Source organism: Mesoplodon mirus (genome assembly GCF_964341445.2).
Source record: "Mesoplodon mirus genome assembly, contig: HAP1_SCAFFOLD_1455, whole genome shotgun sequence".
In the NCBI taxonomy this organism is placed as follows: Eukaryota; Metazoa; Chordata; class Mammalia; order Artiodactyla; family Ziphiidae; genus Mesoplodon; species Mesoplodon mirus.
In genome coordinates this window covers 66-25,003 of record NW_028294690.1, presented here as the reverse complement: position 1 = coordinate 25,003, position 24,938 = coordinate 66, and the positions used below count along the sequence as shown (strand labels likewise).

Here is a 24,938-nt window from a genome sequence, read left to right as displayed (position 1 = left end):
TAGGAAGATAAGTAAAGATTGAATCACTTTTTCAATGTATTAGATCTGTTAAATGACAGAGTTTGCATTTACCCTGGTTTGTGTGAGGACAAACTTGAGTTACATTGTCCACCTGTAGGCAGCTCTGAGCACTTAGTAAAGGAACGAGATCTTAATTGGATGCCAACAAGTCCAATTAACTTGTTGTGAAACCAGGTCCCCAATTCTCACTATGAAGGAAATGCTCAGAACTAGGATTAATAGGGAGAAATCACCACAGGTAAATGTCACTTCAGCATAAAGAACTTTCTAGGAATTAGACTTGTCTGCAGTGGAACAGGATGCCTTAGCGAGCAGACATGGATGGGGTTGCTAGTGGGCACTGGCAGGACATTGCTGTGTTTTTCTGGCCCAGGCTGAGTCTTATAAACATTTGCATTTGAGTGCTTTGTCTTGGAGTTCTTTCCAGTTTGTCACAGTCTCAGCCATTTCCTAAATACTACACATGACCCAATTCACACATCTACCTTACCTGACTGGCCCACTAGGCATTTGGATTGTTGACCGCTGAGTAAATTAGAGGTGTTTTAAGTGATGTTCTACCATATATTTGAGGGGCTTAACAACGTTTTAAAACTAACTTAATTTTTTTTCAGAAGAAGGGTTAATAAAACGAACTTAGTCCTGTTACCATAAATATTTTCTTGTACAAAATAGATAAAAATAGACGGAAGAAAAAAGAAAATAACAATTATTGACATTTGTTGAGTGCATACTATCAGTGACCATAAACTCTGATTTTCCCATTTTTGTCCCGTCAGTGCCTGTTGTCACTGTAGAATTATTAATACGGCCCCTTTTCACTTTTCAAAGTGTCTCTAACCCCAATCTCTCTCCTGCCCAGGGGCAGCCTCTGTTATTAATTTCTTGACTATCACTTAGGAAATTTCTATGACTATGTAAGCATTTATATATGCATATATGGCCCTTCCAAAAGAAAAAATAAATAAGAGCACACCATTTTAATACATCATTCTTAGCCTTGCTTTTATCTCACTTAGTGTGTCTTAAAGATTTTTTTTTTTTTTTTGCGGTACGCGGGTCTCACTGTTGCGGCCTCTCCTGTTGCAGAGCACAGGCTCCGGACGTGCAAGCCCAGCGGCCATGGCACACGGGCCCAGCCGCTCCGTGGCACGTGGCACGGACCTGGACACGAACCCGTGTCCCCTGCATCGGCAGGCGGACTCTCAACCACTGCGCCACCAGGGAAGCCCTAAAGACTTATTTTGCAACACATAAATAAAATGTTAAATGTTAAATTTAACATGAATATTTGTTTTTTAAACCTTTTATTTAAAAATGATTATAGATTCATAAACTAAATATAGACTATAGATTCACTCTGTACTATAGAGAGAAAGAGGACCATGAACGTTTCACTCAGTTTCCCCCAGTGGTTACATCTTACACAATTATAGTACAATATCAAAGCGAGGAAATAGACATTGGCGCAATGTTTGTATATTGTTCTATGTCATTTTGTCACATGACTCATTTAGCAACCAGTGCCGTCAAGATAGGGAACTGGTCCATCATCACGAAGATCTCCCTTGTGCTACTCTCTTGTAGCTGCCCCCTTCGCCCAACCTCTCACCATCCCATAACCCTGGCAACCACTAGTATGATTTCCATCTCTATAATTTTGTCATTTGGAGAATATTATGTACATCAAGGGTCCCCTACCCCCAGGCCGCAGACTGATACTGGTCTGCAGCCTGTTAGAAACCGGGCCACACAGCTGGAGGTGAGCGGCGGGCAAGGGAAGCTTCATGTGCCGCTCCCCATCACTCCCCATCGCTCCCCATCGCTCCCCGTTGCTCCCCATCACTCCCCATCACTCCCCACCGCTCCCCACCGCTCCCCCTCGCTCCTCATCGCTCCCCACCACTCCCCACCGCCCCCCATCGCTCCCCATCGATCCCCATAGCTCCGAATCGCTCCCCATCGCTCCGAATCGCTCCCCACCGCTCCCCATCGATCCCCATCGCTCCCCACCGCTCCGCATCGCTCCCCATCGCTCCCCATCGCTTCGCATCGCTCCCCATTGCTCCCCATTGCTCGCATTACTGCCTGAACCATCCCACCACACCCTCAACCCCTGGCTGTGGAAAAAGTTGTCTTCCACGAAACCGGTCCCTGGTGCCAAAAATGTTGGGGACTGCTGATGTACATGGCATCTTATAGTGTGTGGCATTGAGATTCACTTTTCTTTAGTTAGCGTAATGTATTTTTGAGATCCATCCAAATTGTTGTGTATTAATAGTTCATTCCTTTTAATTGCTGAGTTAATTAATTCCTGCTAATTTCATAATATGGGTATACTACAGTTTGTTTAGCCATTCACCTATTGAGGAACATTTTGTTTGTTTCAGTTTCTGGCTGTTACAAATAAAGCTGCTCTAGCACTCATATGTAGAACCTAAAACAAAACAAAACAAAAAAACTGAGCTCATAGATACAGAGAACAGATGAGTTGTTGCCAGAGGCAAGGGAGTGGGGAGTGGATGAAAGGAGTGAAGGGGGTCAAAAGGTACAAACTTTCAGTTATAAAATAAGTCCTAGGGATGTAACGTATAGCATGGTGACTCTAGTTAATGAAACTATATTGTATATTTGAAAGTTGATAAGAGAGTAGGTGTTAAAAGTTATCATCACAAGAAAAAAAATGTATCCATGTATGGTGAAAGGTGTTATCTAGACATATTGTGGAGATCATTTTGCAACATATGCCAATATCAAACAATTATGTTGTACATCTGAAACTGATCTGATGTTATATGTCAATTATACTTCAATTAAGTTGTTTTTAAAGCTGCTATAACGATCATTTCCTGGTTTTGTGTGAACATAGGTATTTGTTTCTTTGGTGTAAATACCAAGGAGTGAAATGGTTGGGTTGTATAAATGTATGTTTCATTAATTTAACAAAACTGCCAAACTGATTTCCCAAGTGTACCATTTTACATTCTCGCTAGCAATATATGAGAGATCAGATTCTCCATTATGCCAGCATTTGTTATTGTCACTATTTTTCATTTTAGCTGTCCTAATAGATGTAGTGATATCTCATTATGGTCTTTAAAAATTTTTTTAAACCTCTTTGTTGGAGTATAATTGTTTACAATGTTGTGTTATTTTCTGCTGTATAACAAAGTGAATCAGCTATATGTATACATGTATCCCCGTATCCCGTCCCACTTGCGTCTTCCTCCATCCCTCCCTATCCCACTCCTCTAGGTGGTCACAAAACACTGAGCTGATCTCCCTGTGCTATGTGGCTGCTTCCCACTAACTATTATACATTTGGTAGTGTATAAATTTCGATGCCACTCTCTCACTTCATCCTAGCTTACCCTCCCCCCTCCCTGTGTCCTCAAGTCCATTCTCTACTTCGGCTTCTTTATTCCTGTCCTGAACCTATGTACATCAGAACCTTCTTTTTTTTTTTAAGATGCCATTTTTATGTGTTAGCATACGGTATTTGTTTTTCTCTTTCTGACTTACTTCACTATGTATGACAGTCTCCAGGTCCATCCACCTCACTACAGATAATTCAATTTCATTTCTTTTTATGGCTGAGTAATATTTCATTGTACATATGTGTCACATCTTCTTTATCCATTCATGTGTCTATCGACACTTAGATTGTTTCCATGTCCCGGCTATTGTAAATAGTGCTGCAATGGTTATTGTGGTACGTGACTCTTTTTTTTTTTTTTTTTTTTTGTCAATCTTTACCAATTTATTTTATACAAAACAGTAGCAATGTAGAATATGGGAATTATCTTCCGCTGCCACACATGCAAGTTGTGAACATTCCAAGCCAATGTATACAGTTTGGAGGGGAAGGCTAAACAATAGCATCAACCATGCTACTGAACAGAGGAATTTTTTTATCTAAAAAGACTAAAAATTAGATAGCAACGTCTTAATATTGCTCTCATCATTGAAGATGGAAGAAACATAAAAAGTGACTTTTGTTAAGATTAAAAAAAGGAAAAGGAGAAACCAAGAGGCTGCTACAGCACTGCCTTACAGTCAAACCATCATATTTCAATATTTGCATACTTGATAGCAGCATTATTTTTACTGAACCGTGTGCACCTACATTTAGAAATACATCAAAGCAAAATATTGTTCCAGTCATCCATCAAGATGCAAAAGAAAGCAAGCAAACAAACAAAAAACTCTAGGATGAACATATTATATGTAGATGAACATTTATGGAGACTGAATCAATATCTACATTCTTGGGCTGTTCCATTCTGCCACAATAAAAGCCTCAACTCAAATTGTCAACTGTGCATTTTTTTGGAGGATTTGAGTTTTTCCAGTTCTTATTATACTGCATGCTTGGAACAAAGCGGGTCATAATAAATCCTTCTACACAACGAACTTCAAGTAGACAGTTGAAAATAGTTTTACTACTTGTAAACACACACAACAAGAAAAATACAAGATTCTTTTTATTTTTAAAGAATCGGTGCTTCCAAAAGCACATTATCTTCTATATCGTCCTCTCTCCCCTCGGTCTCTGTCTCGATCACATAATCGCTCTCTTTCTCGTTCTCTATCACGTCCTCTATCTCGTTCTCTGTCTCTTCTGTTATCTCTAGGGCGATCTCGCTGTCGCTCCCGATCTCTTTCACGAGGTCTACTTCTCCGACCGGTGACAACAGCTTGTGTTCGACGAAGGAAATCATCCACCCTCATATCATAATCATGTAGTCGTTTATCTCTGTATCTTGCTTCATGTGGTACTGGGTGATGTCCTGAGTAGGGGGGATGAGCTTGAGGAGGTGGAGCATGGTGCTGATGGTGTGGAGGTCGTTCCATTCCAGGATAAGGAGTCATTCCTCGCCGAGGTGCTGGTGGTCCCAGGTTATGAAATTCCCTCAAATAATCATTGTAGGACCCATTTAAAAACACATCTCGGGGAACTCCTGAAAACCGTCTATCTACTTCCTGGTATCGTGGATCCTTTAAATACCCTGGTGTCTGATGAAACTCAGGGGCATAGTCAATCCTTGCTTTCTTTCTGCTGTTATGAATATCATAATCTTCTGGTCGACGCCTTCCCACATCCCGGACTGGTTCTCGACGGGATGGACGATCTCTTGACTGGGGCTGAGAATGCATTCTTCTCTTGTGAGGCATTTTATGAACGACCTGATGCAAGTCAATACTTTCATCAGGGGGAAATAGAAGACAAAGCTGCTTTCCACATTCAAGTTCAATTTCCTGTCCATCACGTGCGATGTTTACTGGCTTATGTCCATTCCAAGGATTGGTGAGATGAGCCGACTTAGTGAAGGGTAGTCCACGCCTGCAAATCCAGTCAATTTTAAAGACACCTCCCAGCATTTTAGCGTTCATTCCTGCTGGAAGTACCCAATGTATAGGAGATCCTCCATGGTGTGATTCTGAAGAAAGTCTTGCAAATCCTTGAAATTTTCCACTGTCTCTCACAGAAAATATTAAGATAACACTCCTTGCAGATCTGAATGCAGCATTTAATTTCTTCTCATTTACTGGCAGTGTAGACCATACACCCTTAGCTTTGGCAAGGGACACATTCTCATGGCTGTTACTCTCTATGAGAAAAAATCTCGCATCCTGTAGGACATATTTGAGTTTACTGGTTTGATCTTTTCGGACAACATGAACGGCAGATTGTAATTTCGCGTGCTTCTTTTCTGAACCTGCATATGACTCTGATGCAGAGCTTCCACTTGTATCAAAAACAATAGGAGATACGCCTCTAGCTCTCTTCCTTTCCTTCTTTTTCTCCTCTGATCCATCTGTTCCTGAACCAGATCTGACAGGCCCATCCGTGAAGGAAAGAGAGTCGATAGCCTCCCTTCGGGTGTCATAATCATTTCCCTCTTCCTTCTGGTCTCTCTCATCCTGTTCATATTCTTCTTCCTCCTCCTCCTCTTCCTCCTCCTCCTCCTCTTCCTCTTTTTCTTCCTCCTCCTCCTCCTTCTCCTCCTCTTCCTCTTCTTCTTCCTCCTCTTCCTCCTTTCCATCGTCATCCACCTCTTCATCTTCCTCCACATCTTGCACCCCTTCCTCCTCATTCTCAGTGTTGTTGCCTTGCTCATCCGAAGAACCACTGCTGCCAGTCTCATGGTCAGAGGCATGTTCTTCAGAGTTCACTTCCTCCTTAGAAGACTGGCTGGATCTGCTTGCACGTCTGTCCACTTCAAGCCCAATTCTCTCAGAGCCATCTGGTGTAAGGGATTTGACCCTCCTTTCAGGATCCCTTTTCCGCACACATGTTTTCTCAGGTTGACTCTTATAAGGTTCTCTGGAGGCACTACTTGACAAACGAGTCTTCCGATCAGCTTCTAGACGTTTGTATCTTTCAGATCTTTGATAGTCCTCATTTTTATACTCTGTGACTGGCTTTCCGTCTGTACTAACCATTCTTTTGTTATTGCTGACTGATGAGCTCAGTGGCTTAGAAATCAATTGTCTTGAAAGAACAGAAGGCTTTTGTTGCTTTGTGTCAGTAGATTCCATTCGGTCCCTTTTTCTTTTTGAACCCTCTTCCTCATTTTTATCTGGTTCACTCTCTGGATTATAGAGTTCATCATCCTGTTCTGGTATTTCAGACACAATAGCATCTAGAACAGTAAGTTCTATATCTTTCTCCTCTCGGCTGTCGGCCGCCATTGCTCCCCTCTTGTTTCCGCTGCTGCCGCCGCCGCCGCCGCCGCCGCTGCTCCGACGTGACTCGGGCGGGCGCCGCAGCCGCGGCAGCAGAAGCACAGGCGCGTCCGTCAGTCCGTCCGCTGGGCTTGCGCGCTTCGCACGTTAGCCTCTACCACTAACCCTTCCCGACTCACCCTTCCTCCTCACTTCTTCCCTTTCTCCCTTTTCCGCTTTCCTCCTTTCACTCCGGCCTCCCCCACCCTAGGCCCAGCCTTCCCGTTGGGGCTTAGGGACGGGAGGCGGTAATGGGGAGGGAAGGGAAACCATGGAGGCAGCGGGCAGCGGTATAATGGAGCCGTGTGAAACGATCCCCCTCCCAAAATGCCCTGCGCTGCTTACGCTTCGTTCCTCCCTGGGAACGTCACAGTGCCCCGTGACGCTTTTTGAATTATGGTTTTCTCAGGGTATATGTCCAGTAGTGGGATTGCTGGGTCATATCGTAGTTCTATTTTTAGTTTCTTAAGGCACCTCCATACTGTTCTCCATAGTGGCTGTATCAGTTTACATTCCCACCAAGAGAGCAAGAGGGTTCCCTTTTCTCCACACCCTCTCCAGCATTAATTGTTTGTAGGTGTTTTGATGCTGGCCATTCTGACCGGTGTGAGGTCGTACCTCATTGTAGTGTTGATTTGCATTTCTCTTATGATTAGTGATGTTGAGCATGCTTTCATGTGTTTGTTGGCAATCTGTATATCTTTGGAGAAATGTCTATTTAGGCCTTCTGCCCATTTTTGCATTGGGTCGTTGGTTTGTTTTGATTTTGATTTTGGAGATTAATCCTTTGTCAGTTGCTACATTGGCAAATATTTTCTCCCATTCTGAGGGTTGTCTTTCCATCTTGTTTATGGTTTCCTTTGCTATGCAAAAGCTTCTAAGTTTCATGAGGTCCCATTTGTTTATTTTTGTTTTTATTTCCATGTCTCTAGGAGGTGGGTCAAAAAGGATCTTGCTGTGATGTATGTCATAGTGTGTTCTGCCTGTGTTTTCCTCTAAGAGTTTGAAAGTGTGTGGCCTTACATTTAGGTCTTTAATCCATTTTGAGTTTATTTTTGTGTATGGTGTTAGGGCGTGTTCTAATTTCATTCTTTTACATGTAGCTGTCCAGTTTTCCCAGCACCACTTATTGAAGAGGCTGTCGTTTCTCCACTGTATATTCTTGCCTCCTTTGTCAAAGATAAGGTGACCAGATGTGCGTGGGTTTATCTCTGGGCTTTCTATCCTGTTCCATTGATCTATATTTCTGTTTTTGTGCCACTACCATACTGCCGTGATGACTGTAGCTTTGTAGTACAGCCTGCAGTCCAGGCGCCTGATTCCTCCAGCTCCATTTTTCATTCTCAAGCCTGCTTTGGCTATTCGGGGTCTTTTGTGTTTCCATACAAATTGTGAATTGTTTTGTTCTAGTTCTGTGAAAAATGCCATTGGTAGTATGATAAGGATTACATTGAATCTGTAGATTGCTTTGGGTAGTATAGTCATTTTCACAATGTTGATTCTTCCAATTCACAAACATGGCATATCTCTCCATCTGTTTGTTTCATCTTTAATTTCTTTCATCAGTGTCTTATAGTTTTCTGCATACAGGTCTTTTGTCTCCTTAGGTAGGTTTATTCTTAGGTATTTTAGTGTTTTTGTTGCAATGGTAAATGGGATTGTTCCCCTAATTTCTCTTTCTGATCTTCTGTTGTTAGTGTATAGGAATGCAAGAGATTTCTGTGCATTAATTTTGTAGCCTGCTACTTTACCAGATTCATTGATTAGCTCTAGTAGTTTTCTGGTACCTTCTTTAGGATTCTCTAGGTATAGAATCATGTCATCTGCAAACCCTGACACTTTTACTACTTCTTTTCTGATTTGTATTGCTTTTATTTCTTTTTCATCTCTGACTGCTGTGGCTAAAACTTCCAAAACTATGTTGAGTAACAGTCGTGAGAGTGGGCAACCTTGTCGTGTTCCTCATCTTAGTGGAAATGGTTTCAGTTTTTCAACATTGAGAACGATGTTGGCTGTGGGTTTGTCATATATGGCCTGTGTTATGTTGAGTTCCCTCTATGCCTACTTTCTGGAGGGTTTTCTCATAAATGGGTGTTGAATTTAATCAAAAGCTTTTTCTGCATCTATTGAGATGATCGTATGGTTTTTCTCCTTCAGTTAGTTAGTATGGTGTATCACATGGATTGATTTGCATATATTGAAGAACCCTTGCATTCCTGGGATAAACCCCACTTGATCATGGTGTATGATCCTTTTAATGTGCTCTTGGATTCCGTTTGCTAGTATTTTGTTGAGGATTTCTGCATCTATGTTCATCAATGATATCGGCCTGTAGTTTTCTTTTTTTGTGGCATCTTTGTCTGGTTTTGGTATCAGGATGATGGTGGCCTTGTAGAATGAGTTTGGGAGTGTTCTTCCCTCTGCTATATTTTGGAAGAGTTTGAGAAGGCTAGGTGTTAGCTCTTTTCTGAATGTTTGATAGAATTTGCCTGTGAAGCCATCTGGTCCTGGGCTTTTGTTTGTTGGAAGATTTTTAATCACAGTTTCAATTTCAATGCTTGTGATTGGCCGGCTTATATTTTCTATTTCATCCTGGTTCCGTCTCGGAAGGTTGTACTTTTCTCAGAATTTGTCCATTTCTTCCAGGTTTTCCATTGTATTGGCATATAGTTGCTTGTAGTAATCTCTCATGGTCCTTTGCATTTCTGCAGTGTCAGTTGTTACTTCTCCTATTTCATTTCTAATTCTATGGATTTGAGTCTTCTCCCTTTTTTTTTCTTGATGAGTCTGGGTGGTGGTTTATCAATTTTTTTTTATCTTCTAAAAGAACCAGCTTTTACTTGTGTTGATCTTTGCTATCGTTTCCTTCATTTCTTTCTCATTTATTCCTGCTCTGATCTTTATGATTTCTCAGCTAACTTTGGGTTATCTTTGTTCTACTTCCTCTAATTGCTTTAAGTGTAAGGTTAGGTTGTTTATTTGAAATGTTTCTTGTTTCTTGAGGGAGGATTGTACTGCTATAGCCTTCCCTCTTAGAACTGCTTTTGCTGCATCCCGTAGGTTTTGGTTGGTCGTGTTTTCATTGTCATTTGGTTCTAGGTATTTTTTGATTTCCTCTTTGATTTCTTCAGTGATCTCTTGGTTATTAAGTAGTGTATTGTTTAGCCTCCATGTGTTTGTATTTTTGACAGACTTTTTCCTGTAATGGATATCTAGTTTCCTAGTGTTGTGGTCGGAAAAGACACTTGATACGATTTCAATTCTCTTAAATTTACCAGGCTTGATTTGTGACCCAAGATATGATCTATCCTGGAGAATGTTCCATGAGCACTTGAGAAGAAAGTGTATACTGCTGTTTTTGGATGGAATGTCCAATAAATATCAACTAAGTCCATCTTGTTTAATGTGTCATTTCTTTTTTCACAAACACACACACTTTATTTTATTTTTTCAAGAGATAAATAAACTGACACCAAGCATTGTAAATGGATGAACACAAAAAATACGACAATGAGTGCAAATACCAAACACGAAACACACTCATACTATGTCATAATATTGACATTCAGTCCAGTAATCCTCCACTGTAACAGCTCCTTTACTTTGCAGTGAAAATTGATTTGTATATGTTTTGCCTCTGAGTCCTCGTGGGATTTGTTTTTTATTCAAACAGAAAGTCACAAAAATTATAATCATCCTCATCAGTTCACTCAGTCCCATGTAATTAATTTTTTTTAATCTTGATCTTTTGTTAGCACCTTTATGAATTCATCAGTTTTCCATTAGAGCTCTGAAAATGCTTATTCATTCAGTTCAGCAGTATAGTCAGTTACCAGAAACCTGTACTTGTCAGAGTCTTTCCCATGAATTCCTTGAAGACGAATGTGTCATTTAAGGCTTGTGTTTCCTTATTTATTTTCAGTTTGGATGATCTGTCCATTGGTGAATGTGAGGTGTTAAAGTCCCCTCTTATGATTTTGTTACTGTCGATTTCCCCTTTTATGGCTGTTAGCATTTGCCTTATGTATTGAGGTGCTTCTGTACTGGATGCATAAATATTTACAATTGTTATATCTTCTTCTTGGATTGATCCCTTAATCATTATGTAGTGTCCTTGTTTGTCTCCTGTAATAGTGTTTGTTTTAAAGTTTATTTTATCTGATATGAGAATTGCTACTCCAGCTTTCTTTTCATTTCCATTTGCATGGAATATCTTTTTCCATCCTCTCACTTTCAGTCTGTATGTGTCCCTAGGTCTGAAGTGGGTCTCTTGTAGACAGTACATGTACAGGTCTTGTTTTTGTATCCTTTCAGCCAGTCTATGCCTTTTGGTTGGAGCATTTAATCCATTTAAATGTAAGGTAATCATTGATATGTATGTTCCTATTACCATTTTCTCCATTGTTTTGAGATTGTTATTGTAGGCCTTTCCCTTGTCTTGTGTTTCCTGCCTAGAGAAGCTCTTTTAGCATTTGTTGTAATGCTGGTTTGGTGGTGCTGAATTCTCTTAGCCTTTGCTTGTCTGTAAAGGTTTTAATTTCTCCGTCGAATCTGAAGGAGATCCTTGCTGGGTAAAGTAGTCTTGGTTGTAGCTTTTCCCCTTTCATCACTCTAAATATGTCCTGACACTCCCTTCTCACTTGCAGAACTTCTGCTGAAAGATAAGCTGTTAACCTTATGGGGATTCCCTTGTATGTTATTTGTTGTTTTTCCCTTGCTACTTTTAATATATTTTCTTTGTATTTAATTTTTGGTAGCTTGATTAATATGTGTCTTGCCATGTTTCTCCTTGGATTTATCCTGTATGGGACTCTCTACCCATCCTGGACTTGATTAATCATTTCCTTTCCATAGTAGGGAGGTTTTCCACTATAATCTCTTCAAATATTTTCTCAGTCCCTTTCTTTCCCTGTTCTTCTTCTGTTATTCCTATAATTCGAATTTGGTGTCTTTCATGTTGTCCCAGACGTCTGTGAGTCTGTACTCAATTCTCTTCAATCGTTTTTCTTTATTCTGCTCTGCAGTAGTGATTTCCACGATTTTATCTTCCAGGTCACTTATCCATTCTTCTGTCTCAGTTATCCTGCTACTGAGTTCTTCTAGAGAATTTTAAATTTCATTTATTGTGTTGTTCCTCATTTGTTTTTTTTTTTTTTTTGCTCTTCAGTTCTTCTAGGTCATTGTTAAACGTTTCTTGTATTTTCTCCATTCAATTTCCAATATTTTGTATAATCTGTACTATTATTGCTCTGAATTCTTTTTCAGGTAGACAGCCTATTTCCTCTTCATTTGTTTGGTCTGGTGGGTTTTTACCTTGCTCCTTCATCTGCTGCAATAACAAACAAATGAATAAAATATGGCCCAGCCCTCATGTTACTCTAGTGAGAAAGAGCTGGTAAAAATACATTGCAATAAAGAGGGATAGACACCATGAGAGAAATCTACATGAAACAAGTGGAGACACATGGAACAGAGGGTCAATTCTACTCAGAGAGGCAGGGAGAGAGAAGGCTTCACAAAGGAGATGAAATAAGCTGATCTTAAAGGGTCCATAAGAAGTGTTGAGCAGGTCATAGAGCTGTGCATTTTGTCCAGTAGACTTTGGTGACAGCCCAGGGAAACGAGGGCCCTGGGTGATGGCAGTAAGAATGGGAAAGAGGAGTGTAGAGGCTTGAGGTAGGATTATTAGGGGGTGACAGTTACATGTGGTGTCCAAGGAGAGCAATGAGCTGAAGTCCTGTGACTGGGGTGCCATTATCGGGGACAGTTTGTGGAAGAAGAGAATAGATTTATTTGAGTTTGTGGCACCTATAAAATAGAGGTGTGGATAAAAGACAAAAGAAAGGAGTATTGGGTTTTGGCAATAGCTTTTTGTCCAGAATGACTATTAAAAGCCATGTTACTGATAAGGAAAGAAAAGGATCATCCCTGTCTTTCCCCCATTACCTCAGGTCAGTTTATTAGCCTTGCCATGGTCACCGGAGGCTCAAGCAATGTAGGAGATGAGATGTGATTTCCACAGGTGAGGGTTGGGGACCATGGCCACATTCAGTCCTCGGTTGGTTAGACAGAGTCTCTCTCCTTCTCTGGCATCTGGATTTGCTTTCTTAAGGAAAAGAGAAAGAGTGTTATTTTAGCTAGTGGATGAGCAACTTTTGAGAACTTAGGTATTCATTTAAGCTTCTCTTGACAGGTATTTATTGGGCAAATGTTTATTAGTATGTACTAGGCACAGTTATTGAGGTTGGGGATGCTGTAAGGAACAAAACACAGCCCCAGCTGTCCTGGGACTTAGGTTATGGGTGCTGTGAGCTAGTAAGTAAATACAGAAAGGGGTACGCTATACAAATGCCTGTGGGAAGAGGATCCAGGAAGATGGCACAGCCAAGCGCAAAGGCCCTGTGGCAGGAGCAAATCCAGGTTAGCTGCGTGCGTGAGTAATAAATTGCTCTTCTGGACCATCACCTCTTCCCCCGTTGAATTTCAGGAACGGGCTCTGAATTTCTTGGTTACTGAGTGAAACAAATTCTCCTTGAGAGGATAGACATCCTGTTACTTGGTGTGGCTCTAGACCTGATTTGTAACATGAATGAGAGCCTTGGATAAGCTTTGGAGATTTTACTTCCTTGGAGCTCAAATGCTCTGGGAAGCAACTGCCATCTAGTGGCGAAATGAGGAAACATGCCTGGTAGATTGGGAAGAGAGGAAGCTCAACCTTGGATCGCTGGCTATGGAATTACTCTGAAAATCTGCATATTTTCCACTCTCACAAAATCCACGTAAGTTGAACAATAAGCTCCAAAGTAACCTCTGTCACAATTGTTTTCTGACAGGAGGAGGCATTTTCTTTGACATGTACTTGGCATTTTAACGTTTCCGTATTTAATCTTCACAGCAACTCTGCAAATTGGCCGTTTTTATTATCCTCATTTTGAATAGGAAGATAAGTAAAGATTGAATCACTTTTTCAATGTATTAGATCTGTTAAATGACAGAGTTTGCATTTACCCTGGTTTGTGTGAGGACAAACTTGAGTTACATTGTCCACCTGTAGGCAGCTCTGAGCACTTAGTAAAGGAACGAGATCTTAATTGGATGCCAACAAGTCCAATTAACTTGTTGTGAAACCAGGTCCCCAATTCTCACTATGAAGGAAATGCTCAGAACTAGGATTAATAGGGAGAAATCACCACAGGTAAATGTCACTTCAGCATAAAGAACTTTCTAGGAATTAGACTTGTCTGCAGTGGAACAGGATGCCTTAGCGAGCAGACATGGATGGGGTTGCTAGTGGGCACTGGCAGGACATTGCTGTGTTTTTCTGGCCCAGGCTGAGTCTTATAAACATTTGCATTTGAGTGCTTTGTCTTGGAGTTCTTTCCAGTTTGTCACAGTCTCAGCCATTTCCTAAATACTACACATGACCCAATTCACACATCTACCTTACCTGACTGGCCCACTAGGCATTTGGATTGTTGACCGCTGAGTAAATTAGAGGTGTTTTAAGTGATGTTCTACCATATATTTGAGGGGCTTAACAACGTTTTAAAACTAACTTAATTTTTTTTCAGAAGAAGGGTTAATAAAACGAACTTAGTCCTGTTACCATAAATATTTTCTTGTACAAAATAGATAAAAATAGACGGAAGAAAAAAGAAAATAACAATTATTGACATTTGTTGAGTGCATACTATCAGTGACCATAAACTCTGATTTTCCCATTTTTGTCCCGTCAGTGCCTGTTGTCACTGTAGAATTATTAATACGGCCCCTTTTCACTTTTCAAAGTGTCTCTAACCCCAATCTCTCTCCTGCCCAGGGGCAGCCTCTGTTATTAATTTCTTGACTATCACTTAGGAAATTTCTATGACTATGTAAGCATTTATATATGCATATATGGCCCTTCCAAAAGAAAAAATAAATAAGAGCACACCATTTTAATACATCATTCTTAGCCTTGCTTTTATCTCACTTAGTGTGTCTTAAAGATTTTTTTTTTTTTTTTGCGGTACGCGGGTCTCACTGTTGCGGCCTCTCCTGTTGCAGAGCACAGGCTCCGGACGTGCAAGCCCAGCGGCCATGGCACACGGGCCCAGCCGCTCCGTGGCACGTGGCACGGACCTGGACACGAACCCGTGTCCCCTGCATCGGCAGGCGGACTCTCAACCACTGCGCCACCAGGGAAGCCCTAAAGACTTATTTTGCAACACATAAATAAAATGTTAAATGTTAAATTTAACATGAATATTTGTTTTTTAAACCTTTTATTTAAAAATGATTATAGATTCATAAACTAAATATAGACTATAGATTCACTCTGTACTATAGAGAGAAAGAGGACCATGAACGTTTCACTCAGTTTCCCCCAGTGGTTACATCTTACACAATTATAGTACAATATCAAAGCGAGGAAATAGACATTGGCGCAATGTTTGTATATTGTTCTATGTCATTTTGTCACATGACTCATTTAGCAACCAGTGCCGTCAAGATAGGGAACTGGTCCATCATCACGAAGATCTCCCTTGTGCTACTCTCTTGTAGCTGCCCCCTTCGCCCAACCTCTCACCATCCCATAACCCTGGCAACCACTAGTATGATTTCCATCTCTATAATTTTGTCATTTGGAGAATATTATGTACATCAAGGGTCCCCTACCCCCAGGCCGCAGACTGATACTGGTCTGCAGCCTGTTAGAAACCGGGCCACACAGCTGGAGGTGAGCGGCGGGCAAGGGAAGCTTCATGTGCCGCTCCCCATCACTCCCCATCGCTCCCCATCGCTCCCCGTTGCTCCCCATCACTCCCCATCACTCCCCACCGCTCCCCACCGCTCCCCCTCGCTCCTCATCGCTCCCCACCACTCCCCACCGCCCCCCATCGCTCCCCATCGATCCCCATAGCTCCGAATCGCTCCCCATCGCTCCGAATCGCTCCCCACCGCTCCCCATCGATCCCCATCGCTCCCCACCGCTCCGCATCGCTCCCCATCGCTCCCCATCGCTTCGCATCGCTCCCCATTGCTCCCCATTGCTCGCATTACTGCCTGAACCATCCCACCACACCCTCAACCCCTGGCTGTGGAAAAAGTTGTCTTCCACGAAACCGGTCCCTGGTGCCAAAAATGTTGGGGACTGCTGATGTACATGGCATCTTATAGTGTGTGGCATTGAGATTCACTTTTCTTTAGTTAGCGTAATGTATTTTTGAGATCCATCCAAATTGTTGTGTATTAATAGTTCATTCCTTTTAATTGCTGAGTTAATTAATTCCTGCTAATTTCATAATATGGGTATACTACAGTTTGTTTAGCCATTCACCTATTGAGGAACATTTTGTTTGTTTCAGTTTCTGGCTGTTACAAATAAAGCTGCTCTAGCACTCATATGTAGAACCTAAAACAAAACAAAACAAAAAAACTGAGCTCATAGATACAGAGAACAGATGAGTTGTTGCCAGAGGCAAGGGAGTGGGGAGTGGATGAAAGGAGTGAAGGGGGTCAAAAGGTACAAACTTTCAGTTATAAAATAAGTCCTAGGGATGTAACGTATAGCATGGTGACTCTAGTTAATGAAACTATATTGTATATTTGAAAGTTGATAAGAGAGTAGGTGTTAAAAGTTATCATCACAAGAAAAAAAATGTATCCATGTATGGTGAAAGGTGTTATCTAGACATATTGTGGAGATCATTTTGCAACATATGCCAATATCAAACAATTATGTTGTACATCTGAAACTGATCTGATGTTATATGTCAATTATACTTCAATTAAGTTGTTTTTAAAGCTGCTATAACGATCATTTCCTGGTTTTGTGTGAACATAGGTATTTGTTTCTTTGGTGTAAATACCAAGGAGTGAAATGGTTGGGTTGTATAAATGTATGTTTCATTAATTTAACAAAACTGCCAAACTGATTTCCCAAGTGTACCATTTTACATTCTCGCTAGCAATATATGAGAGATCAGATTCTCCATTATGCCAGCATTTGTTATTGTCACTATTTTTCATTTTAGCTGTCCTAATAGATGTAGTGATATCTCATTATGGTCTTTAAAAATTTTTTTAAACCTCTTTGTTGGAGTATAATTGTTTACAATGTTGTGTTATTTTCTGCTGTATAACAAAGTGAATCAGCTATATGTATACATGTATCCCCGTATCCCGTCCCACTTGCGTCTTCCTCCATCCCTCCCTATCCCACTCCTCTAGGTGGTCACAAAACACTGAGCTGATCTCCCTGTGCTATGTGGCTGCTTCCCACTAACTATTATACATTTGGTAGTGTATATATTTCGATGCCACTCTCTCACTTCATCCTAGCTTACCCTCCCCCCTCCCTGTGTCCTCAAGTCCATTCTCTACTTCGGCTTCTTTATTCCTGTCCTGAACCTATGTACATCAGAACCTTTTTTTTTTTTTTTTTAAGATGCCATTTTTATGTGTTAGCATACGGTATTTGTTTTTCTCTTTCTGACTTACTTCACTATGTATGACAGTCTCCAGGTCCATCCACCTCACTACAGATAACTCAATTTCATTTCTTTTTATGGCTGAGTAATATTTCATTGTACATATGTGTCACATCTTCTTTATCCATTCATGTGTCTATCGACACTTAGATTGTTTCCATGTCCCGGCTATTGTAAATAGTGCTGCAATGGTTATTGTGGTACGTGACTCTTTTTTTTTTTTTTTTTGTCAATCTTTACCAATTTATTTTATACAAAACAGTAGCAATGTAGAATATGGGAATTATCTTCCGCTGCCACACATGCAAGTTGTGAACATTCCAAGCCAATGTATACAGTTTGGAGGGGAAGGCTAAACAATAGCATCAACCATGCTACTGAACAGAGGAATTTTTTTATCTAAAAAGAGTAAAAATTAGATAGCAACGTCTTAATATTGCTCTCATCATTGAAGATGGAAGAAACATAAAAAGTGACTTTTGTTAAGATTAAAAAAAGGAAAAGGAGAAACCAAGAGGCTGCTACAGCACTGCCTTACAGTCAAACCATCATATTTCAATATTTGCATACTTGATAGCAGCATTATTTTTACTGAACCGTGTGCACCTACATTTAGAAATACATCAAAGCAAAATATTGTGCCAGTCATCCATCAAGATGCAAAAGAAAGCAAGCAAACAAACAAAAAACTCTAGGATGAACATATTATATGTAGATGAACATTTATGGAGACTGAATCAATATCTACATTCTTGGGCTGTTCCATTCTGCCACAATAAAAGCCTCAACTCAAATTGTCAACTGTGCATTTTTTGGAGGATTTGAGTTTTTCCAGTTCTTATTATACTGCATGCTTGGAACAAAGCGGGTCATAATAAATCCTTCTACACAACGAACTTCAAGTAGACAGTTGAAAATAGTTTTACTACTTGTAAACACACACAACAAGAAAAATACAAGATTCTTTTTATTTTTAAAGAATCGGTGCTTCCAAAAGCACATTATCTTCTATATCGACCTCTCTCCCCTCGGTCTCTGTCCCGATCACATAATCGCTCTCTTTCTCGTTCTCTATCACGTCCTCTATCTCGTTCTCTGTCTCTTCTGTTATCTCTAGGGCGATCTCGCTGTCGCTCCCGATCTCTTTCACGAGGTCTACTTCTCCGACCGGTGACAACAGCTTGTGTTCGACGAAGGAAATCATCCACCCTCATATCATAATCATGTAGTCGTTTATCTCTGTATCTTGCTTCATGTGGTACTGGGTGATGTCCTGAGTAGGGGGGATGAGCTTGAGGAGGTGGAGCATGGTGCTGATGGTGTGGAGGTCGTTCCATTCCAGGATAAGGAGTCATTCCTCGCCGAGGTGCTGGTGGTCCCAGGTTATGAAATTCCCTCAAATAATCATTGTAGGACCCATTTAAAAACACATCTCGGGGAACTCCTGAAAACCGTCTATCTACTTCCTGGTATCGTGGATCCTTTAAATACCCTGGTGTCTGATGAAACTCAGGGGCATAGTCAATCCTTGCTTTCTTTCTGCTGTTATGAATATCATAATCTTCTGGTCGACGCCTTCCCACATCCCGGACTGGTTCTCGACGGGATGGACGATCTCTTGACTGGGGCTGAGAATGCATTCTTCTCTTGTGAGGCATTTTATGAACGACCTGATGCAAGTCAATACTTTCATCAGGGGGAAATAGAAGACAAAGCTGCTTTCCACATTCAAGTTCAATTTCCTGTCCATCACGTGCGATGTTTACTGGCTTATGTCCATTCCAAGGATTGGTGAGATGAGCCGACTTAGTGAAGGGTAGTCCACGCCTGCAAATCCAGTCAATTTTAAAGACACCTCCCAGCATTTTAGCGTTCATTCCTGCTGGAAGTACCCAATGTATAGGAGATCCTCCATGGTGTGATTCTGAAGAAAGTCTTGCAAATCCTTGAAATTTTCCACTGTCTCTCACAGAAAATATTAAGATAACACTCCTTGCAGATCTGAATGCAGCATTTAATTTCTTCTCATTTACTGGCAGTGTAGACCATACACCCTTAGCTTTGGCAAGGGACACATTCTCATGGCTGTTACTCTCTATGAGAAAAAATCTCGCATCCTGTAGGACATATTTGAGTTTACTGGTTTGATCTTTTCGGACAACATGAACGGCAGATTGTAATTTCACGTGCTTCTTTTCTGAACCTGCATATGACTCTGATGCAGAGCTTCCACTTGTATCAAAAACAATAGGAGATACGCCTCTAGCTCTCTTCCTTTCCTTCTTTTTCTCCTCTGATCCATCTGTTCCTGAACCAGATCTGACAGGCCCATCCGTGAAGGAAAGAGAGTCGATAGCCTCCCTTCGGGTGTCATAATCATTTCCCTCTTCCTTCTGGTCTCTCTCATCCTGTTCATATTCTTCTTCCTCCTCCTCCTCTTCCTCCTCCTCCTCCTCTTCCTCTTTTTCTTCCTCCTCCTCCTCCTTCTCCTCCTCTTCCTCTTCTTCTTCCTCCTCTTCCTCCTTTCCATCGTCATCCACCTCTTCATCTTCCTCCACATCTTGCACCCCTTCCTCCTCATTCTCAGTGTTGTTGCCTTGCTCATCCGAAGAACCACTGCTGCCAGTCTCATGGTCAGAGGCATGTTCTTCAGAGTTCACTTCCTCCTTAGAAGACTGGCTGGATCTGCTTGCACGTCTGTCCACTTCAAGCCCAATTCTCTCAGAGCCATCTGGTGTAAGGGATTTGACCCTCCTTTCAGGATCCCTTTTCCGCACACATGTTTTCTCAGGTTGACTCTTATAAGGTTCTCTGGAGGCACTACTTGACAAACGAGTCTTCCGATCAGCTTCTAGACGTTTGTATCTTTCAGATCTTTGATAGTCCTCATTTTTATACTCTGTGACTGGCTTTCCGTCTGTACTAACCATTCTTTTGTTATTGCTGACTGATGAGCTCAGTGGCTTAGAAATCAATTGTCTTGAAAGAACAGAAGGCTTTTGTTGCTTTGTGTCAGTAGATTCCATTCGGTCCCTTTTTCTTTTTGAACCCTCTTCCTCATTTTTATCTGGTTCACTCTCTGGATTATAGAGTTCATCATCCTGTTCTGGTATTTCAGACACAATAGCATCTAGAACAGTAAGTTCTATATCTTTCTCCTCTCGGCTGTCGGCCGCCATTGCTCCCCTCTTGTTTCCGCCGCCGCCGCCGCCGCCGCCGCCGCCGCTGCTCCGACGTGACTCGGGCGGGCGCCGCAGCCGCGGCAGCAGAAGCACAGGCGCGTCCGTCAGTCCGTCCGCTGGGCTTGCGCGCTTCGCACGTTAGCCTCTACCACTAACCCTTCCCGACTCACCCTTCCTCCTCACTTCTTCCCTTTCTCCCTTTTCCGCTTTCCTCCTTTCACTCCGGCCTCCCCCACCCTAGGCCCAGCCTTCCCGTTGGGGCTTAGGGACGGGAGGCGGTAATGGGGAGGGAAGGGAAACCATGGAGGCAGCGGGCAGCGGTATAATGGAGCCGTGTGAAACGATCCCCCTCCCAAAATGCCCTGCGCTGCTTACGCTTCGTTCCTCCCTGGGAACGTCACAGTGCCCCGTGACGCTTTTTGAATTATGGTTTTCTCAGGGTATATGTCCAGTAGTGGGATTGCTGGGTCATATCGTAGTTCTATTTTTAGTTTCTTAAGGCACCTCCATACTGTTCTCCATAGTGGCTGTATCAGTTTACATTCCCACCAAGAGAGCAAGAGGGTTCCCTTTTCTCCACACCCTCTCCAGCATTAATTGTTTGTAGGTGTTTTGATGCTGGCCATTCTGACCGGTGTGAGGTCGTACCTCATTGTAGTGTTGATTTGCATTTCTCTTATGATTAGTGATGTTGAGCATGCTTTCATGTGTTTGTTGGCAATCTGTATATCTTTGGAGAAATGTCTATTTAGGCCTTCTGCCCATTTTTGCATTGGGTCGTTGGTTTTTTTTGAGTTTGATTTTGGAGATTAATCCTTTGTCAGTTGCTACATTGGCAAATATTTTCTCCCATTCTGAGGGTTGTCTTTCCATCTTGTTTATGGTTTCCTTTGCTATGCAAAAGCTTCTAAGTTTCATGAGGTCCCATTTGTTTATTTTTGTTTTTATTTCCATGTCTCTAGGAGGTGGGTCAAAAAGGATCTTGCTGTGATGTATGTCATAGAGTGTTCTGCCTGTGTTTTCCTCTAAGAGTTTGAAAGTGTGTGGCCTTACATTTAGGTCTTTAATCCATTTTGAGTTTATTTTTGTGTATGGTGTTAGGGCGTGTTCTAATTTCATTCTTTTACATGTAGCTGTCCAGTTTTCCCAGCACCACTTATTGAAGAGGCTGTCGTTTCTCCACTGTATATTCTTGCCTCCTTTGTCAAAGATAAGGTGACCAGATGTGCGTGGGTTTATCTCTGGGCTTTCTATCCTGTTCCATTGATCTATATTTCTGTTTTTGTGCCACTACCATACTGCCGTGATGACTGTAGCTTTGTAGTACAGCCTGAAGTCCAGGCGCCTGATTCCTCCAGCTCCATTTTTCATTCTCAAGCCTGCTTTGGCTATTCGGGGTCTTTTGTGTTTCCATACAAATTGTGAATTGTTTTGTTCTAGTTCTGTGAAAAATGCCATTGGTAGTATGATAAGGATTACATTGAATCTGTAGATTGCTTTGGGTAGTATAGTCATTTTCACAATGTTGATTCTTCCAATTCACAAACATGGCATATCTCTCCATCTGTTTGTTTCATCTTTAATTTCTTTCATCAGTGTCTTATAGTTTTCTGCATACAGGTCTTTTGTCTCCTTAGGTAGGTTTATTCTTAGGTATTTTAGTGTTTTTGTTGCAATGGTAAATGGGATTGTTCCCCTAATTTCTCTTTCTGATCTTCTGTTGTTAGTGTATAGGAATGCAAGAGATTTCTGTGCATTAATTTTGTAGCCTGCTACTTTACCAGATTCATTGATTAGCTCTAGTAGTTTTCTGGTACCTTCTTTAGGATTCTCTAGGTATAGAATCATGTCATCTGCAAACCCTGACACTTTTACTACTTCTTTTCTGATTTGTATTGCTTTTATTTCTTTTTCATCTCTGACTGCTGTGGCTAAAACTTCCAAAACTATGTTGAGTAACAGTCGTGAGAGTGGGCAACCTTGTCGTGTTCCTCATCTTAGTGGAAATGGTTTCAGTTTTTCAACATTGAGAACGATGTTGGCTGTGGGTTTGTCATATATGGCCTGTGTTATGTTGAGTTCCCTCTATGCCTACTTTCTGGAGGGTTTTCTCATAAATGGGTGTTGAATTTAATCAAAAGCTTTTTCTGCATCTATTGAGATGATCGTATGGTTTTTCTCCTTCAGTTAGTTAATATGGTGTATCACATGGATTGATTTGCATATATTGAAGAACCCTTGCATTCCTGGGATAAACCCCACTTGGTCATGGTGTATGATCCTTTTAATGTGCTCTTGGATTCCGTTTGCTAGTATTTTGTTGAGGATTTCTGCATCTATGTTCATCAATGATATCGGCCTGTAGTTTTCTTTTTTTGTGGCATCTTTGTCTGGTTTTGGTATCAGGATGATGGTGGCCTTGTAGAATGAGTTTGGGAGTGTTCTTCCCTCTGCTATATTTTGGAAGAGTTTGAGAAGGCTAGGTGTTAGCTCTTTTCTGAATGTTTGATAGAATTTGCCTGTGAAGCCATCTGGTCCTGGGCTTTTGTTTGTTGGAAGATTTTTAATCACAGTTTCAATTTCAATGCTTGTGATTGGCCGGCTTATATTTTCTATTTCATCCTGGTTCCGTCTCGGAAGGTTGTACTTTTCTCAGAATTTGTCCATTTCTTCCAGGTTTTCCATTGTATTGGCATATAGTTGCTTGTAGTAATCTCTCATGGTCCTTTGCATTTCTGCAGTGTCAGTTGTTACTTCTCCTATTTCATTTCTAATTCTATGGATTTGAGTCTTCTCCCTTTTTTTTTCTTGATGAGTCTGGGTGGTGGTTTATCAATTTTTTTTATCTTCTAAAAGAACCAGCTTTTACTTGTGTTGATCTTTGCTATCGTTTCCTTCATTTCTTTCTCATTTATTCCTGCTCTGATCTTTATGATTTCTCAGCTAACTTTGGGTTATCTTTGTTCTACTTCCTCTAATTGCTTTAAGTGTAAGGTTAGGTTGTTTATTTGAAATGTTTCTTGTTTCTTGAGGGAGGATTGTACTGCTATAGCCTTCCCTCTTAGAACTGCTTTTGCTGCATCCCGTAGGTTTTGGTTGGTCGTGTTTTCATTGTCATTTGGTTCTAGGTATTTTTTGATTTCCTCTTTGATTTCTTCAGTGATCTCTTGGTTATTAAGTAGTGTATTGTTTAGCCTCCATGTGTTTGTATTTTTGACAGACTTTTTCCTGTAATGGATATCTAGTTTCCTAGTGTTGTGGTCGGAAAAGACACTTGATACAATTTCAATTCTCTTAAATTTACCAGGCTTGATTTGTGACCCAAGATATGATCTATCCTGGAGAATGTTCCATGAGCACTTGAGAAGAAAGTGTATACTGCTGTTTTTGGATGGAATGTCCAATAAATATCAACTAAGTCCATCTTGTTTAATGTGTCATTTCTTTTTTCACAAACACACACACTTTATTTTATTTTTTCAAGAGATAAATAAACTGACACCAAGCATTGTAAATGGATGAACACAAAAAATACGACAATGAGTGCAAATACCAAACACGAAACACACTCATACTATGTCATAATATTGACATTCAGTCCAGTAATCCTCCACTGTAACAGCTCCTTTACTTTGCAGTGAAAATTGATTTGTATATGTTTTGCCTCTGAGTCCTCGTGGGATTTGTTTTTTATTCAAACAGAAAGTCACAAAAATTATAATCATCCTCATCAGTTCACTCAGTCCCATGTAATTAATTTTTTTTAATCTTGATCTTTTGTTAGCACCTTTATGAATTCATCAGTTTTCCATTAGAGCTCTGAAAATGCTTATTCATTCAGTTCAGCAGTATAGTCAGTTACCAGAAACCTGTACTTGTCAGAGTCTTTCCCATGAATTCCTTGAAGACGAATGTGTCATTTAAGGCTTGTGTTTCCTTATTTATTTTCAGTTTGGATGATCTGTCCATTGGTGAATGTGAGGTGTTAAAGTCCCCTCTTATGATTTTGTTACTGTCGATTTCCCCTTTTATGGCTGTTAGCATTTGCCTTATGTATTGAGGTGCTTCTGTACTGGATGCATAAATATTTACAATTGTTATATCTTCTTCTTGGATTGATCCCTTAATCATTATGTAGTGTCCTTGTTTGTCTCCTGTAATAGTGTTTGTTTTAAAGTTTATTTTATCTGATATGAGAATTGCTACTCCAGCTTTCTTTTCATTTCCATTTGCATGGAATATCTTTTTCCATCCTCTCACTTTCAGTCTGTATGTGTCCCTAGGTCTGAAGTGGGTCTCTTGTAGACAGTACATGTACAGGTCTTGTTTTTGTATCCTTTCAGCCAGTCTATGCCTTTTGGTTGGAGCATTTAATCCATTTAAATGTAAGGTAATCATTGATATGTATGTTCCTATTACCATTTTCTCCATTGTTTTGAGATTGTTATTGTAGGCCTTTCCCTTGTCTTGTGTTTCCTGCCTAGAGAAGCTCTTTTAGCATTTGTTGTAATGCTGGTTTGGTGGTGCTGAATTC

The 24,938-nt window shown here is 40.9% G+C and overlaps 2 protein-coding genes across 2 annotated transcripts; both read right to left on the bottom strand.

Annotated features, from left to right (window-relative positions):
- Positions 1-4,448: 4,448 nt before the first annotated feature.
- On the bottom strand, positions 4,449-7,532 carry LOC309798045 (YTH domain-containing protein 1-like). The gene has a single exon (XM_082646378.1). It carries the CDS (start codon positions 6,715-6,717, stop codon positions 4,540-4,542), a length of 2,178 nt encoding a protein of 725 aa, XP_082502504.1. The 5' UTR covers positions 6,718-7,532; the 3' UTR covers positions 4,449-4,539.
- Positions 7,533-18,148: 10,616 nt separating this feature from the next.
- LOC309798046 (YTH domain-containing protein 1-like) lies at positions 18,149-22,646 on the bottom strand. Its single transcript, XM_082646379.1, has one exon. It carries the CDS (start codon positions 20,399-20,401, stop codon positions 18,224-18,226), a length of 2,178 nt encoding a protein of 725 aa, XP_082502505.1. The 5' UTR covers positions 20,402-22,646; the 3' UTR covers positions 18,149-18,223.
- Between the last annotated feature and the right edge of the window lie 2,292 nt (positions 22,647-24,938).

Coding starts and splice junctions, on each gene's coding strand:
- LOC309798045 (XM_082646378.1), bottom strand. CDS start 6,717: ATGGCGGCCGACAGCCGAGAGGAGAAAGATATAGAACTTACTGTTCTA.
- LOC309798046 (XM_082646379.1), bottom strand. CDS start 20,401: ATGGCGGCCGACAGCCGAGAGGAGAAAGATATAGAACTTACTGTTCTA.